Below are 17,544 nucleotides of genomic sequence, written 5' to 3'. Positions count from 1 at the left end.
GTCTTACTGAGTGCCTTTGATTGCAGCAATACCAAGATGCCATAAGAGCCCATAAGGCAGGGAGAAAAGTGAATTTTTCTGAGCTACCTGTTCCTCCTGGTAAGTGTGACTGTAAAACGTCCTAATCCCCAACTTTTGTACACCTGCTATGCTCTGGAGGGGCTGTGCAGGTATTGCCTGCTCATCCTGGGGAACAGCTCCTCCTTTTTCTCAGTGAGTAGCTGGCCTTGCTGTTTGATGGTATTGTGAGATTTTTTTATTAACGTGCTCCCAAACACTGACACTATTGAATATTCGTGCATATTGACTGCCTGATTGACAGTATGGGAACTTAAAACTGGCACTATTTGAAAAGTTCAACAACTTCACCATAGGCAGGTGCTAAAAATGTCACTTGTCTATCCTCTGTATCAGCTCTCCTAGAGGAAAGACTACATTTGGGTTATATTGGCTCCTTAGTTTTGCTGGAAAGAGGTTTTTAGAAGTGAAAAAACTTTCCTGATGTCCCCCATTCTGCTGATTCCCATCAGGAGCCTCAGAACTTGATATCTAATGCATATCCCCTTGTAACACCTTGTGACATCAAATCAGTATTGCAGCTCTCCTGGCTGTTAAAAGCATCTGCAGAGATGAAGCACACCATGCCCATGGTCACACTGAGACAGTGGCAGAGGCAGCAGCTGAGCCTGTTTCTTGAGACACTGTGTCCTGTTTATCTTCTTCAGAACACCAAGTGCTGTGTCTGGAAAAGTTTGGGCAAGGTCATCTGTGAATGCTCTGCCTCTCATTTGCATGATACCATTTCTCCCCTAGAAACATCTTTCCTTTTATCTTGGGCCTGATGTGTTCTTCTGAAGGATACACTCAGCTCTACAAAGCAGTGCCTGGATTTTAAGTTGGAGGATAGAGATGGACCTTGTGGTACTTTTGTCACTATCAAATGTGGCAATGGCAAGCACTGCAGTGGTAGTAGAGTAGGCACTGCCAGCTCTGCCAGGTCATGTGTGGTTTTGAAGGTTTCCTGTTTTGAAGCTGTCCCTGAAAGGCAGTTTAGCATCCCTTTTTGCAGAATGTGGTCTCTTTCTTGGTAAATACCAGTTTCTGTAAGAGGGAGGCACTCCATATTTATACCTCTGGAAATGTGGAGAACTGCTCAGTGTCCTTGCACATCAGCTGTGTTTTTCAGCCATCATTTAGGAGCCATGTGATTTACACTGAAGACAATTATCAGGCAGTCACTGAAACCACCAGTGAATTATCCTGGGATGGCAGTGCCCTTCATGGCATCTCCCTGGTGATGAGTACCAGCCTTGGACTCCCTGGAAACAGAAATGCTGCTGAGCAATGGATCAAATGTCACACGGGGCAGCAGCACAGGATTCTGTTCTGCCTGCCTGAGTACCTCAAACTTGTGCTGTTGCAGCCATCTCTAGGTTTAGAAGCAGTTTAGTCACTTAGCACTTCTCATGAGACTGGCAAGAATACTTGCTATACATTAAATGAGAGAAGTATTAACAGACATTTTATAGTAGTGGCTCTGGATCTCTGTTCTCTGAAGCTGACATTAACTGGTCATGTGGCAGTGAGAGTTTATCTTCCATCATCAAGCCTTCCTCCCATACTTAAAAGAATAACAAAACAATGAAGGACATTATTCTTCATACACTTCTTATTTAACTCCTCTGGTTCTGCCTTGGTTTGCCACCTCTGCATTGCAGTACCTTTTCAGCAGAGGCTGAGTGTGTAACAACCACACAAGCTGTCAGCAGTGGATTGTTTATTACTCTGGGGGTAGCACTGATTTTCTGCTGGACTGTGTGCCTGCTAAAGTGAGGCAGCACTGAGAGAGGAAAAAATGGGACTAAATTCTCTGCTGGTTCTGGGGGCATCCCTACTACTGAAATCTGAGGTTACTTGGCTGGCTGCCAGTTGCTCAGCTTGGAAAACTGCTCAGTTATTGCATCATTTTACTATCATCCCCTTAAGCTGGGTGTCTGTGAGAGATCTGATCTAAAGCCACCACTCAGACTTGATCTAGCAAGGCTTTTTGGCCTTGGCCTCAGTCTAGTTAGACTGAACACTAAAATACACTAGATAATAGGTATTTGGATAGAAACAGCTTCACAGTAAACAAGTGCTATGGAAGACACACCATGGGGCTTATGCAACTCTCTCTTCTGTGTTCCTTTCCTGCACAGGATTTCCCCCTCTTCCTGGTCTTGCAGCAACAGATGGTGGCAGCACAATCGCTGCTGTCCTGGAGACTGCCAGCAAGCTGGCAAACATGGAGGAGAATGATGAAGAGGAGGAGGTTAGTGTTGCCTGGTAGGATGTGTAAAGGTTCAATTGCCATCTCTTGTGGCATGCAGAGATGAGGCCATTGGATTTCCGGGTAAGGAAATGAGCTGGAATACATTCCCAAAAGTCTGAGGAGTACAGGATCTCAGTAGTCATTTGTTTCCTCTATAGAGTAGGAGAGACAGATGAGATGTTATTATTACAGTCAGTACCACAGAGTCTGTGAGTGCAGGGTTTGGCTCTTTCATAGCTGTCTTGTATTTAGATTTTATTTTCAAAGCAAACACTTGAGATCCTCACCACTCCTTTACATTGTTCTGAAGTTAAATCCATACTTTTATCCTGCATCCCAGTAGCTTCCTATGTTTGTTCTTTCCCAGGATGTTCAGCTCTTACTGCTTTTTGTCAGGCTGCACCAGCATTTAGACTTTGCTTTGATTTCTATTTCTCTCTGCATTTCCTTGCTGATTGATTGTGCTTTCAACTGGAGTAGCTTTTAATGGAGAGAATTCCTGGATGATATTTTTTCTGCATGCCTCTACTTTTTTAAAAATCACAGCCTTGTTAAACATTCATTTTATTCCATCTATGGCTTCCATAGATCAGCTACCTGCTGGCCTGGCATGGCTCATAAACCTCCAGAAGTTAAAATTTAGTGTCTGGAATGCAATGCTCCCCTCAAAAAGGGACACCCAAAGACTGATACAGTGATAACCATGGTTGTCGATGCTTGAGATGCTGTCCTCAACCTCGGAATAGATTTTATGCATTTAATATGCATTTGTTTTTGTTTTGCTAGAATGAGCCTCTTCCCCAGGCCCCAGTTGCCAAGAAGCCCACTCAGGTTGTTAAGCCAACTCCAGTTTCATCTGCTGCAGCTCAGGAGAGCTCTCCTGAGCACCTGAAACGAGCTGCATCACCCTCCTCCCTGGACAAGGCAGAATCAATGGATCATCTCCCTCCAGCTGGTAAGTGAAGGGATCACCATCCCCAGTGCTCCACATCCAAGTGGTTTGCTCTAGTTTGGTGAAGACTTTATAATTTAGGTGTGAGCCTGTGAATGTGTGTCACAGATTTCCTCTGACAGGAGCCTCAATATGTGTGTGCTGGAGGGCAGGCCCAGACCAGCCATGCAGCTTTATTTCACAGAGACAGCATGTATAATTATAAGGCTGATTAGGTTTTTTAATTAATTTTGATGTACCAAGTGTATCGATTCATAATGTTTAACTCTGCTCACAGCTGAACTCTCCATATACCCTCATTAAAGGGGACAGGTTGCCAGTGTGAATCATTCATTGATCTAATGGAGCTCCCTGCCTGGTGCTTCACCCAGGGATCTCAGGCTGGCAGTGCAGGCAGGGCTTCATCAATCTCTGCTCTTGCCTTGCTAAGGTCACTGAGCAGTTGTGTGTACAAGATGAATTGTGCAGATAGTGAGGGACAGGCACCACTCCAGTGGGGTTTGGGCACACGCTGCCAGTGCTCAGGCTCTCGCTGATGCCTCCACTGTAACCCCATCCTCCTTCCCTTCTGCCCTGGGCAGTTCCCTCAGGGTCAAACAGAACTGCCTGGCTGACTGATGCGCTAACCTGGTACAGTGTAAAGCAATCTTAGTGCTGTGGTTGTCCTTAATGTTTTGGCAAGGAAAGAAGAGACTCAAGCATTAAGAAGAAACGAAGAGAACAAGGGATTACAGAGAAGCAGAGGTGATACATCCCAGTGGGCCTGCACATTGGTTCATCAGGGTTCTTTTCTGGCAAATCAGGGGAGAGGAAGGAAATTACTCCAGAGGATGCTCATAATATTTGCTGTTTTTTAGAAGTTAACATGGAGAGCTGAAAATTTGGATTCAGCTTCTCCCTTGGACCAGTCAGCTGTGCTGGAATCTGTCTCAAGCCTGCAAATTAGGGGCTGTAATCACTCTTGTGACACTTGTTAAGTGCTGTGAGGTTTTTTTGATGAAGGATGCTGTTCCAGAAGGAAGCTTGTTTCTTTTTTTAATGCTTGAAAGTGCCCAAGAAACAGTTGAGTGCAGTAAGGAAATCTCCTGATTTGACATGTGTCCTTTCACTGATCTTTTCCTGGCTGTAAACTGAACAGGGTAAGCCTGTGGCAGGGGCATTGGCAGTGTCAGATGAGTGAGTGTTTCTGTACAACTGTTTTTCAGTTAGGGAGCAGCTGGAATTTCTGGAGAACAGGAAGAAGCAATACCTGAAGGCAGCCATCAAAGCAAAGAGGGAGAACAACCTCGAACAGGCAAAGACCTATCTCAGAACAGCAAAGGGCCTTGACCTAAAGATTGAGCAGGCAAAATCTGGCAAAACGGTTGATATTTCCAAGGTTAGTAGGACTGGTAATACTCTGCTTTATTTCCTATTCTTGGACATCTAAGTGCTTACTTTTCCCTATAAGGGCTCTGAAATGTGATGTTCTTGTGTTGCAGCTGCCATCACCTCCTACAGATGATGAGGGTGATTTTATCTTTGTACACCATGAAGATGTCAGGCTGTCTCAGAAAGCAGATGAAGTTTATGCACAGCTTGTAAAATTGCTGAAGGACCAACATGAGGTGACTGTTTTATATTTTTTAGAAATGTTTTGGAGTTTCTTCTGTACATTTCTGTGGGGTTTATTAATACTATAATCCCATCATTGTTCCAGTGGGGTCGTTTTTTTTTTTTCTTTTAAAATACTTTTGAAATTGCATGTCCTAAAATGGACGATTTTCAGAGTTGGATTCTATAGATAGTTAAAGCCAGAGGGTGTGCTTGAAGGCTTGGGACTAGCAAATTATCACTCTTAAATATGAGCACTCCATTTTGAAAAAGTACCTGAATATTAAAACTAGGCCGAAGGTGAACATCATATCTACAGATCAGGTGATTAAAAAGTAAAAGGGAGAACAGCTCAAACAGATGCTGGGCTTTGGACTTGAGGAATGGGGTGGTGAGTGTTCTTGAGTGACTCAGGAAAATGCCTGGTTTTTCTTAAATTAGGTTGTCATCAAGCTCAGCACTGTGCCAGTCATGAATGTGTGTGAGGGTCACTGAGTGAATGTGTTTGGTTTTGTTTGTGTTGACAGAGGTGTTTGCAGTACTCCAAGCAATTCATGCATCTGGGAAACGTAGCAGAAACAACTCGGTAAGACCCAGTGCCTGCTTTCAGTCATCCCCAAAGCTGCTGTTTCAGGGTTGAGTCTGCCTCACCCCCTAAAGATGTTGGGGTTTGAGTTTTTCCTTGTGTGAAAGGGTTGGGACTGTGATTCCTGCATCTCCACATTGCTCTCAGCTCTGGCTGAGGGTTACTCTGGGTTCTGTTTGATTTTGAGCACATGTGGGGTTTTTTGCCAATTTTTTTTTTTTTTTTTTGCCTTTTCTACAGGTTTGAGAAACTGGCACAAGGTTGTAAAAAGGATATGGAGATCCTACAGCTTGCACGAGCACAAGGAATGGATCCTCCAAGCCATCACTTTGAGGAAAGAACCTTTAAAATGATAAGGTGTGGAAAAACAAGAGTATTTCTCAGTCAGGTTGGAATGACTTTCCTGGTCTTTTGCCCTTGCTTAGAGAATTCTGGGCTTCAGCAAACTTGGGTGGCATCCAGGATTATGCTCAGCATTCCTGAAAGGATACTCTCAGCAACTTAAATACAAAATTGCTCTCTACCTTCTCTTGCTGATTCTTTTGTTTTCAAAATGCCTCCAGCTTCCCCTCTTATATTCTGTTTCTTCAGCCATTCCTCCTTCCTCTGTGTTTCTCCCTCCATGCTGTTGCCTCCTGGGTTTTGTTCCTGGCTGAAGAGATATTTTTAGCTCTGTTTGTGCTCTTCCCTTGCTCTGCTGTATTTTGTGGAGATGATCTCTGTAGGAGTGCACTGTTGAAAAAGCTCTGACAAATAGCCATGGCATTCTGGTCTGGCAGTGGATCACCTGATGATGGGATGAATGTGCTTTTTTGTCTTTTCACAGGATATTTTCTGATCTCAACAGCACAGAAATGCACCTTCTTATTGTCAGGGGGATGAACCTACCAGCCCCACCAGGTGTGTACTCAAGAGGGCATGTGGGCTTTTTCCTCTGAGTAGGTAAGGAAAGTAATGGGGAACTAAATTTCTCTATCTTGAAGGCCACTTCAGGAGCCAGCATTTCTCTCAGTAAAACAAAGTAACCACGTTTTGGGCTCATGCTCTCCCCCAAAAAACTTTAAACAGTATTTTTATAAAAGCAGAGAGGTGAAGAAGGAGAATCTGGGTTCCATCTAGCCAGTGAGAAGAACTTTAAATTTTCATAACTGGGTCATAGTTAAGGTTTCATTTTTACCTCCTATTTTGTTACAAGTGCCTGCCTATGAGTTGCAACACTTTGACCCTTCAATAGACAGGGTTTGCTCCAGCCAGTGTTACTGCTTTTAGCCCCTTGTTCCTGGGAGCTTGTAAACCATCTGTGCCAGACTCTTAGGACTAACAACATTAAAAATCCCAGGTGTTTTCCCTTGGATGCCAACTTTCCGTGGATTTTGGTTTGATGGATGGGGTTTTCACTTCTCTAGAGGCAGCTCATGAGTCCTGCTGTAAAACAGTTGGGTGCTCTTGAGAATCCTGCTGGACATGACAGCTGCAATGACAATGTCTGTACTGGCTGTTTGGATTGGCTGCTTGTTGTCTCACCCAGGTGTGTCACCGAGAGATTTGGATGCGTTTGTGAAGTTTGAATTTCAGTACCCGAGTGCGGTGAGTGTGTCTGGCTCTTCTGCCCCTCACTCTGTCCCCCCTGCCACTGCATGAGCTTGTGAGGGCTCCAAGGAAAGGGAGAGCACTTCTAGACATCCTGCCTGGATCTGCTTTTAGAGCAGATTTATTTTTCTGAGAAACAGAGCTACTGAGCCTGTTGGTTGCAGGTTTGAGCTTTGCACCTCGGAGCTCTCCACACCTTCCCTTTGGCAGGGTGGTGTCTGCAGGTTCTGTGTCAGCAGCACTCTCAGTGCTAAGCCATGCCCACCTCCCCCCCTGAAGGTACAATCAGGCTCTTTCCAATGTTGGCAAAATGTGTCAAAGTTCATTTCTTTGGGGGGTGCAAACACACCCAGCACCAGGGCACACAAATTTGTTGTCAAGGACCACCTTAGATGTGATCTCCCTAAGTCCTCTTCCCTTAAAAAAACAGCTTTTAAAGATATTGCATTTGATCCTCTCTTAGACTTGTAGAAATGGGTTGAAAGGGTTAATCTTTGCCATCAAATAAATGGTGTTTTAATTAGGAAATATATCTGTATTAGACCATGCAAGTTTCTTGCCCTTACTAATTAAAACTTGTGTGTATGTGCATGTATGTATGTGTATATATATAAAAATATGTATACACATATGTATTACTTCTTTCCTTGGAATTCCCCAGTGTCATCCTGTTCCTCTCACCTTGAAAAGCAGTCTCTGGTCTGAAAAAACTCAAACCTGAGAGCTAGAAGGGCTTCTGAGGAGGGACTGACTGGTCTCTTACTGTCAGTAGAAATCCTGGGGCTTTGCTGCTCTCTCTGTAAGGCAAAACCAGACCTTGCTCTTACAGGGCTAATGCTTAGCCCTGGGAGAGTGCAGAGCCTACATTTCTACCTCCCAATAAATTTTGCAGTAATTCCACTAAAATTAATTCATTTACCTGTGGGAAATTGGTGATGGTCAGACCAGGTTTGTGTTTAGGTTTGAGTGACTCGAGGCCTTAATGAAGGAGTAACACAATTAGGGTGGCTGAAACCAGAATTGATCTGTATGAGTAATTTTCTGGGGAATGAATAAGAATCAGCATAGTTCCTTTTAATCTATTTTCCTTTGTTTAAAGCAGAACCAGGTCTTTACTCCTTAGCCAACAGTCAAATAAATATACCACCTTTCTCCTTTACAGCTGAAATCAGTTTTGCAAAGTAGCTGCAATAATTAGGCCACATTGTCCTTGCTCATTCCCCAGAGATTTAGTTTGTACTCTGCTTTAGGTTAAAAGTTAATTCATTTTGGTGGCAGATTGATTGTCAGGAAAAATAATAGTAGGACAATTCCCTGAATGATTTGTGATGAATTCCTTGTGTAGCTTATTATTGCAGCTAATGCAGGAGGAACAGAATTACTGTGTGCTGGAAGGTGCACAGTTTGTCATGGAGTTTTACAGCCCCAGTCAGTAACTTTATGATGATTGGATTGAATTGACTGTGACTATGTAGCTTATCTATGGCTCTCATATTTAATGTAATGTTTTGCCTTATTCTTTCTGCAGTATTATCCTTGTTACCACACTGCAATCCAAGTATTTTAGTCTTGAATATACCATGACTCTTCTTATTTAGATAACCCCTAAAACCTTATGTTTCTGGTATAGGCATAAAATAGAGCTGGCAATAAAAATGGTCGCTAGTCTGTTTTCAAACAATACCTGACAGTTTTATGTGATGTCTGTCTCTTTTTTTGATAGGAACAACCTCAAAAGAGTAAAACACCTGTAATTAACAATAACAATTGTCCAGGTGAGTACTTTTTTTCTGGAACAGCAGGGAAAATGTTGCACCTTGGGAATCCCTGGACAGTACAGGCTGGTGTCAGACTGTGGACCAGGCCAGAGATCCTCCCACCTTCTTCTTTCTTATGAAAGGGTTTGTTGGGGGGTGAAGTCCAGCTGTGTTGGCAATTTCTTCCCCCTCATCCCAAAATATTGGTGGTAGCTATTATGTCATGAATTAAACCAGTATTAATTATATTATCCAAAACACCCCTTCCCAGTCATTCCAGCCTTACTCTTTTTCTTTAATACTTTGTACCTTTTTTCGTAGCCACAAACACTGTTTACATGTTGGAAGTCCTAAACTCTGTAGTTTTAGCTCCCCAGTACCCTGCTGTCAGCTCACAGTGCTTTGGTTTCCCTGCAGTTTGGGTTCTGTCCCTGTAAGGCGAGGGTGACCTGAACTGTGGCACAGGGACACGCCCTGGGCCTGACTGAAACACCCTCCTGAGGAGGATTGCTGTGGGCCAAACTGAGATAAAACAGCTCTGAGCAGGTGCATGGGATGGAGCCCTGCACCCCCTTTGACTCCCAGGCCTGCTCCCTGTCCTTATTTCACTGCAGAGTACAACCAGCTGTTCAAGCTCAACATCAACCGCAACCACCGCGGCTTCCGACGCGCAATTCGCTCCAAAGGAATCAAATTTGAAGTGTTCCACAAAGGGTGAGTCCGGTTTGCTTCTCTGCTAACAGCTGGAAAGCGTGTTGGAGCTGAAGTTTATGAGGCACAATCTCTAAGCCAGCACTGAAGAGTTGGCTGGTGTTCATGTCTGAGAGCTCTCAAAATGTGCCTGAGCTCTGTAGCTTCTTCCCCGGCGGGGTGAAGAAAGGCACAAATTCAGTGAAGTTGTTTCAGATCTTTCTCAGTCCCACCAACTCCTGAGAAAGCAGTGATTTACCTCAAATAGTTTTGATTCTTACCCAGTTTGGTTTCAGTCATCAGGACTAGAAAATTTAAATATTCTGTGGAATAACTCTGTAGAATAATGAAGTGAAGTGGCAGCAAAATACGAAGAGCAGGAAAGCAGGTGACAGGTGATGGCAGAACTAGAGTTATGTTTTGTACTTTGATTCATTGCATCTTGCAATACCTCCTGAGCACTGCTGGCAGCTGCCTTGAGAGAGACAGACTGCCCTCATCTCAGAGAGCAGCATCACAAGATCAGTGTTCAACGTTCAGGGAGATCATCCTCAGTCCAGGCTCATAACCAGGATCATCCCCAGTCCAGTTATTCAGAACAGGAGTGGCCTGTATTCCCTCATCCCTGAGTTGGTTGTGATCCAAGACTGTGATGGGATGCCAGATAATCTGGTTTTTGTTTGGTGGCTCTTTGTCCTATTCCTTGTTGGTATTACTGGGCCATGCAGAAATTGTCCATAGGTTTTCTGAGATGGTTTTCAAGTAGCAGATGTTTCAGTTTGTGACCTGAAGTCCCACTGTTTTACTCCAGATCATTCATTGGCATCTCTGTTGAAGAAAAAGTTGATTTTCTTTTTTTTTTTCCTGTCAATCCTGACTGCTCCACTGCTCTGTGTTCAAGATCCCCCCCCATTTGCACAGAGCTGTGAAGTGTTTACATTTATTTTAAATGGGGTTTCTATCACCTTTTCCCAGCCATCTCCTTGGGAGAAAGGACAGGATGAAGTGATCCAGGCTCTTTCCTAAAGACTGTCTGCTCCCTGTCTTTTCCAAGACTACAAATGAATAATACTTTCAGAAATGCTTTGGTGGATGTCGTAGCTTTGGGTTCTCTGATAGCTCTTTGACCATCTCCCAAGAATTATTTTTGCTCAGTGAGCAAAGGAGACTTGTTTCAGGTCATATATATTAAACCTCAGGTTAACAACACTTTCAAGTAAAAACTCAGCAATGTATTTTTCCAAAGGAAAAGTCTCTCCTTGAGCCTCTCCCAAAAGCTTCTGAAGATGAAAGGGGATTTCCCCAGAGCTGTTTCTGAAGCCATAGCCTAGAGCAAGTTCTCAGTCTTCACAGCAGCCCCCTGGAACTGAGCAGGGATGAACCAGTCTTTATTGTTTCTTGAGTTATAAAATGGAAAAATGCTTTATAAAATTCAGCAAGAATTGCTGATTCTCTGAAGTTTATGAGCAAAGTGCCCCACATGCTGCAGTACAGTTACATAACCCCTCATTTGAAGGTCTTGTGAAGGAAGTATTCCAACATGTGAGCTAAGAAACTCTGAACTTTCCTAAATTGTTCTGTGAGTCTGCTGTGGCCTCACTGATTGAGAGTCTCAGTCTCAGTTGCCACCAGTGATGTGATCATGAGGGTCCATGAACAATCTTTGAGTTTCCATTGAATATCTCAATTCTTGCTTGATTGTATCTTAGTATCTCTTAATGATAATAGCAAGAAGGGTGGAAGTTTTGGGGTTGTGGAGAATGGGTTTTTTATGTTTGTTGGTCTGGTTGCTTGTTTTTTCTGAAATAGAGTGGGTAAAAAAGGGAAGCTTCTGAAATCTTGGAAAATTTCCAAGAAAACACAGCAGGTGTGGCCAAGTTACCTTTTTTAACTCCAGACTCTGTAGAGTTTAGTTGTTTATCAAACCTTTTGGAGACTGGTTCAGGGAGATGCTTGGATGCAGGCAAAGAAATGCTATGTTTGAGCTGAACAGTTCTGTGGAATTAGGGTGGTTTAGTCCTGGCTGTTGCCTTTGGGAGGAGTTTGTCTGGGTGAGGGCTGTAACACCTGGCTCTGTGCAGGTAAATTGCTGATTTATTGCTGATTAAACTGTTCAACACAAGTGACTCCAGCAAGAAGTTGCTTGTTTTCTTCACAGGGTAAAAATGCTTCTGTGCTTTATTCCAGCAGACTGGAAATCCTAGAATTACAGTTTTTGACCATTAAAACTGCCAGTGTGTAGGTGAATCCAAACAATAGCTGAAATGTTCTTATTTACTGAAATTGTTTTGATTTATCAAGATGAAACAGAATGATTCATGAGACTTTTTCCTAAAAGTAGTTTGCCAAAAGCAACAGTTGCCTGTGAAATGATTGTTTTGCTGGGGGATGGAACTTCCTTGGGAAGTCCTTCAGCCTGTTGTGTTAAACAGCCCCAGGCAGAGGATGGCCCTGTGCTGGCCTCTGGGACCTCCTTCCCTGTCACCCCGGGCAGGGACAGGAGCTACTGCCACTCCAAGTGCTGATGTAGTTGGTTGTTTTTCTTCACTGCTGTCTTCATCTTTACCTTGGTTGCAAAAGAATAATTAACAAATGAGTACTTTCTTATCTTGTTCCTTGTAGTCTGGTTTTTAAGGGTTTGCCTGTGGCCCTGTGATGTGCAGGGTTCCAGGAGCACGTCCTGGCCAGCCCTCTCTGGATGTGGGGATGGAGCAAATAGTGGTGACCTCTGGGCTTGTTTTCTTTTTATGTTCTGACAGTCTTTACCCCTTCACTTCTTTGGCACAGATCCTTTTTCAGAAGTGACAAACACGTGGGGACAGCACACTTGAAGCTGGACAAGCTGGAATCAGAATGTGAAGTTAGAGAGATCATCGAGGTAGGATTTTGGGATGAGGTGTGTTCTTCTGCTCAGAATTTCAGCCCAAAGGGGAAATGAGTATCTGGATCATATAAATGTGTGAGTGCAGTCAAGTTTTGTATTAGGTGAATTTGATAACCTGCCTGGGTTGTGGGGGACTGCTCTGCTGAGCTCCAGTCCAAGGAATGCTTGGCTGTGACACTCCCAGCACTGCAGTCACCTGCAGGGATCTCTGTCACGCTTGGGCCACAGGCAAATACAGTCACAGTTGTACAGCTTAATATTATAATCCCTGTTTGTCCTAACTGCTCTTCTTTTTGTGGTTATTTCAGATTTTTGATGGCAGAAAGCCCACTGGAGGGAAACTGGAGGTAAAAGTGAGACTCAGGGAGCCCCTCAGTGGTCAAGATCTTCAAACAGTTACAGAAAATTGGCTGGTCCTTGAACGTTAGTTCTGTCTGAGGTATGAGCTCTGTGTCCAGAGGTGGTCTGGGCAGGACCCGACAGCCCTTCAGATAAACTCTGCTTGAACAATGTCTTTTGTTGGCATTGACCTAATTGTACTGCTCTGGCTTCAGTAGCATTCCTCTTTATATTTGTGGTGGGGAGTTGACATCATTTCATAAATGAGGTTACAGAATCTCTGATTAGTTTGTATCTCAAAGATGCTGTTTCACAATAATTTGAAATACAGGGACAGCTCCTGCTGTCACCTTTACTAAGAATATTATTTAGAAAAGTGATAAGTAATCTGTCTTCCTTTGCTTGATCTCCTGAAGCCTCTGTGCCCCCTCTTCCTTAGCATATGTATTCACTTTACATTTCTAAATGGCAATTAAGCAAATATTCATCAGCTTTAGAGTGACATCACCTGTTTGGAAACAAAGGTGTGGCAAATAGTGTCAGATTGTAGAGACTGAGGTCTCATTTCAGTACAGGAGTCACCCTTTGGGTGTCAAAGGGCCTGTTTTAGTGGTGTCCTCCCAGCCAAGGAGGTCAGCAGGTCCCCTGAGCTCCAGTCAGGCTGAGGGACACATTTGGTGACCATACCTGAAATAACAACTTGGCCTCGTGCCCAAGCACTTTCCATCACTGGAGCTTAATCATTTTGCTCCATTGATTTTCCTGGTTGACCATCCAGAACCTTGGTGTCAGCATTTTCCATGCAGTGTCTCCTTGAGCTGTGAGCATCTGTTCTGTACTGCAGCAAGGAGTTCTGATGGGTTTGTTTGCGCTGTTTTCCCCAGATCCGTGGGAATGTTGGAAGTCGTGGGCTGAGCGAAGGCAGGAAGATGCTGCTAAGCTGCAAGCACCAAAGATGTTAAATGAATGCACTACTGAACCTAATGTCTATTTTGATAACAGCCATAGTGCTTATTAATAACTCCAAGGCAAAGGGAGGCTCTGGGAACGCGCTGCTGCAGGGCTTGGGACCGGTCTGCCCAAAATAGACAGAATTGCCTTAATGTGGGACTACTGCTGTAGCACCAGGACGAATGTTACATTAACTATGCAGAGTGCTGTGGGAAAGGTTTAGCCCTTTAAAATTTCCCTCAGGCAGTGCCAGAGCTCTTTGGTTAAGTCACAGGTAAGACCTTCACCAGAATTCCTGTTCCCAAGTGTCTGAGCAGCCGGCGTGGTTCAGTGAACAGTCTGCTACTGCTTTGTCTGTCCTCTCCTATCCAGGCCTGTTTGGGTTGGGGTCTAGTTTTGTTTCCTAAGTCAGAGGCGAGCTCTCAGGCAGCAGCTCAGGGGTGCCAGCCCCTCCTCTGTGCACAGCCTTGGCACCAGAGGTTCCAAGGGCTGTCCCTTTCTGCAGGAAAGGCCCCAGGATTCCCCAGCAGGTTGGTGTTTACAGACCTCTGGTTTTGTTCTGGCTCCCAGTTCTGTGTGCTGTGCTTGCTGCACTGCTTGTCCAGTGCAGAAGGGTACTGTGCCTTCATCCTTTATGGTGTTGGGGTTTTAATTTAAAAAAGAAGAAAGTACATTAGACTCTGCTGCTTCCCAAATGTTCCTTGTATTTTTACAAAAATGGGCTTTTACAATTCTTCCAGGTGATGGGGAAAATAGTCCCACTTTGTCCTTTAAAAAAACTGGATCGTGATGCATTTTCAGGAATGCTTTTTGATCAGCAGCATCCAAGCAAGGGTACTAAATCTGTTTGTGTTTTTAAATCTCTGTGAGCTAACAGAAACCAGGGATCTCCAAGGGGAGGATGTGCCTGTGCCAGGGATGGGCAGGTTGGGAGACAGAACAGAGTCCAGACAGGTCAGGCAGCTCTGCCTCTGTCTTCCTGAGCAGATGAAGACAATACAGTGTTTAGTTTTTAATTTCAATAAATTTAATATACAAAACTACATGTTGAAAATAAAAATATAATATGCAGTTTTTTGCAGTGTTAACTAACTGAATTTTAAAAGTACAATTTTTTTCTAAACAAGTACTCATTTCTTAACAACATGGTAATTAAGGTCATTTCAAAGGCTATGGTTGAAGCAGACATGTCAGTCACCAGTTGATAGTGTTTTGCACAAACAAAATCCAAACCTAAAAGACTTCTGGGGCAAAAGAAGAAAAGATAAACATTTTTCACCTCTTTTACTGCATTATTAAGCGTAACAATGCAACTAAAGTAACTGGAAAGCTGCTGCTGTGGCAAAGCTGGAGTGCAGGCTCTAGGAGGAAGATTGTCACCAAGTTTCTGGAATGCTCTTCCAGCTGTGGAACCGTGCCTACACCGTGTCGTGCCGAGCTGTGTCCCAGAGTGTGCAGAGCCAGGGGGCAGAGGGGAGCAAGTGGCCTCAGTCCAGCTGGGCTGCACCTCGGCAGGAGCAGGGCGTGGGTCACTAAATGAGCTGCACTGTCACCCACCCTGTCCCAAATGCCAGAGGTGAGGCTTCACTTGGATCTGACGCCCTTTAAAGCGTGGTACTGTGCTCCCTCTTGCTGGCCAGCTTTTGCTTGTGGAGTTGGCCCCAGTTCCCTGGCCTGTCTTCTCCAAGGGCTGGGTGGTGCCAGCTGTGATTGGGAACATTGGATTTGTCATACTTTGTTTTTTGAAAAGCAGCAGCCATTTATTCCCAAGTGCACTCTGTGCAGACACTGGGCTGCCTTTCTATAAAACATATCACTCTGTGCAGGTACTTTTCCTTTGCCCAGCCAATGGTGTTGATTTGTTTAAAAACCAGAGCCTCAGTCTCACAGTGGCCTGGCACTTCCCTTTCTCTTTGCAAGGCCACTGGTGTTACTGTGTCACAGCTTCCCCCAGAATGGACGGCAGCAGGGAGTGTCTGACACCACAAATGTTCGCCATAAATTAGCACCTCTCTTCCCAAATTCATTAGTTCCAGACAGGAGGAGAAACCTTCACCCCTCTTCCTGGGAGGGACTCACAAGAGCTGCTTTGCATGACTGGCTAAACAAACCAAACCCCTTCTCCTGCTTACAGCTCTTGCCACTGGTTAGCAGCTTTCCATGGAGACAGTAAGAACATGGAACCACATTTCCTCTGGCTGATGCTCAATTCCAGCTTCTTAATGCCCTGGCAGACACGAGCAGCTGCTCTCCTTACCAAAGCCCTCTCAGGGGAGACCAAGAGCACTGGGCCGAGTGCACATGTTCAGAACTGACCACAAAGCCTTTTTCAGCAGAACATGCAGGAACAGCCACTCTACACTGGTATCACAGGTAAGCTTGGACATGGGGCTGCAATATGAAGTACAAGCTGGCTCGGGTTACGTGACACTGGCGTTACACTACAGCAAACAGCAGGGAGGGGACACAGCTGCCCTGGGTGGGACTCGCCTCTCAAAGCAGGACCTACTGGGGACAAGGAACAAGATGGAACTGCACTTCAGGGCTGATCTTTCCTCTGCTTCAGACAGATTTGTAAACAAGGTACAGAATAGCAGAGTTGTTGTAGGAGATCACAGAAACCTGCCCAAGTGACAGACTTTTGTGGTAAATAGAGGAGAAAAGGAAACTAGCCTATTACACACAACTGCAGAGAGCTGCCTGTCCTGCTCCTCTGGATGCACAGACAAACAGGGTTATGGCTAGGGAAGCTTTCCCTATCTCTCAAGGGCTTCTCCAAACATATTTCAACCAATAATCTGGTCAAAACAATGTAAACGTTACTTTTAATGTCTATAGAATAACCACAAATGGCATTAGGATGAGGTCAGAATGGAGGTCTTGATTGTTTCTTACATGTCCATCTACAGACAGTACAAGGTTGGAATTTCACTTTTTATTTACGCCCCAGTGATCTTTGCACCCTTTGAGCATTTAGAGTACACGACTGTAAGTCTTTAAACATGAGCATTTTTCTAAACAGTAACAGAAGTGGATTAGCTGCAAGGATAGCATAGCCATGTTGTAGTATAGAAGCTGCCCTGATCCTCTGGTTGTTGACAATGCATAGAAGATTTAGAATTATGGAACAACTGTCCCACCCCCCTCCCCCCCTTCCCCAATAGTGTTAACAAAAGCTTAATTTTCCAGTTTTAAAGTGCAAATGATTCAGATACAACTGCTGCTGGAACAGGTCTGAACAGAAAATGAAGTCCTCTTATGAGATGTTTTCCAGAATATAAAAGATGAGCTCCATTATGACTGGCCCCTCACTCAACTGACAGGCCCCTCCATGAATCACTGGCACTAAGGCACTGTCCAGGTCATTCATGTATTGAGAGGGCAGTGGCTGTCCATTGCTCCCAGCTTGATAACCAACCTAAAAAATACAAAGAGGGGGTTTTTAAGAACAGGACACGAGGCTGTGAGTCAGGGGGCAGGAAGGGAGGAGGAGCTGTGGTATCTCCCAGGGAATTCAGGAACTGGAACTGGATTGAGCAGGCACTAAAGCAGCTTTTCCACTTGTCTTTGTGCTTCTTGGTGTTCCCAGTGGCTGCCTGAGCAAAAGGAAGCTTTTCCTCCTGTTTTCTCAAAGCAGCTCCCTGGGATGAGCAGGACCCTCACACTTGCTGGCAAAAAGGCCAGTTAAGAGTCTGTTCTGAGCACAGAGCAGGTGCTGCTCGTGCCATATGGGGGTCAAGCCTGTGTTAATTCAGGCTGGGCCTTGGATCTCTAACAGATGTCCCAAAACACCAAACAACAGCCAGCACCATCTGATTAGCATCTGATACTGGTACTGCTTCAGAATTCTCGTGGTTTCAGTGGTGTATTCCTGTTCTGGGCAATGAACAA

The 17,544-nt window shown here is 44.5% G+C and overlaps 2 protein-coding genes across 5 annotated transcripts in view; one reads left to right on the top strand and one right to left on the bottom strand.

The window, feature by feature from the left end:
• Positions 1 to 14,724, top strand: part of CC2D1B (coiled-coil and C2 domain containing 1B) — a 28,423-nt gene extending 13,699 nt beyond the window's left edge. For 3 of the 4 annotated variants that reach the window (XM_036388073.1, XM_036388072.2, XM_036388075.2), the window contains 14 exons: positions 27 to 99; positions 2,199 to 2,311; positions 3,098 to 3,266; positions 4,469 to 4,641; positions 4,745 to 4,870; positions 5,384 to 5,442; positions 5,683 to 5,799; positions 6,269 to 6,342; positions 6,971 to 7,029; positions 8,756 to 8,807; positions 9,404 to 9,503; positions 12,267 to 12,357; positions 12,672 to 12,802; positions 13,587 to 14,724. In XM_036388073.1, coding sequence (XP_036243966.1) covers positions 27 to 99; positions 2,199 to 2,311; positions 3,098 to 3,266; positions 4,469 to 4,641; positions 4,745 to 4,870; positions 5,384 to 5,442; positions 5,683 to 5,799; positions 6,269 to 6,342; positions 6,971 to 7,029; positions 8,756 to 8,807; positions 9,404 to 9,503; positions 12,267 to 12,357; positions 12,672 to 12,791 — 1,326 coding nt within the window. In that variant the 3' untranslated portion in view covers positions 12,792 to 12,802; positions 13,587 to 14,724. Of the gene's footprint in view, positions 1 to 26; positions 100 to 2,198; positions 2,312 to 3,097; positions 3,267 to 4,468; positions 4,642 to 4,744; positions 4,871 to 5,383; positions 5,443 to 5,682; positions 5,800 to 6,268; positions 6,343 to 6,970; positions 7,030 to 8,755; positions 8,808 to 9,206; positions 9,504 to 12,266; positions 12,358 to 12,671; positions 12,803 to 13,586 lie in introns of those variants that run through there. The other variant, XM_036388074.2, reaches the window with a different exon arrangement.
• The window catches only part of ZFYVE9 (zinc finger FYVE-type containing 9), a 56,296-nt gene continuing 53,409 nt past the window's right edge, over positions 14,658 to 17,544 (bottom strand). Inside the window, 1 exon segment of the mRNA XM_036388071.1 lies at positions 14,658 to 17,071. Within this exon segment, the coding sequence (XP_036243964.1) occupies positions 16,910 to 17,071 (162 nt within the window). The 3' untranslated portion in view covers positions 14,658 to 16,909.

The sequence above is a fragment of the Molothrus ater genome, chromosome 9, assembly GCF_012460135.2.
Source record: "Molothrus ater isolate BHLD 08-10-18 breed brown headed cowbird chromosome 9, BPBGC_Mater_1.1, whole genome shotgun sequence".
Lineage (NCBI taxonomy): Eukaryota > Metazoa > Chordata > Aves > Passeriformes > Icteridae > Molothrus > Molothrus ater.
The sequence above is the reverse complement of the archived record's forward strand: the minus strand, read 5'-3'. Positions and strand labels throughout refer to the sequence as shown.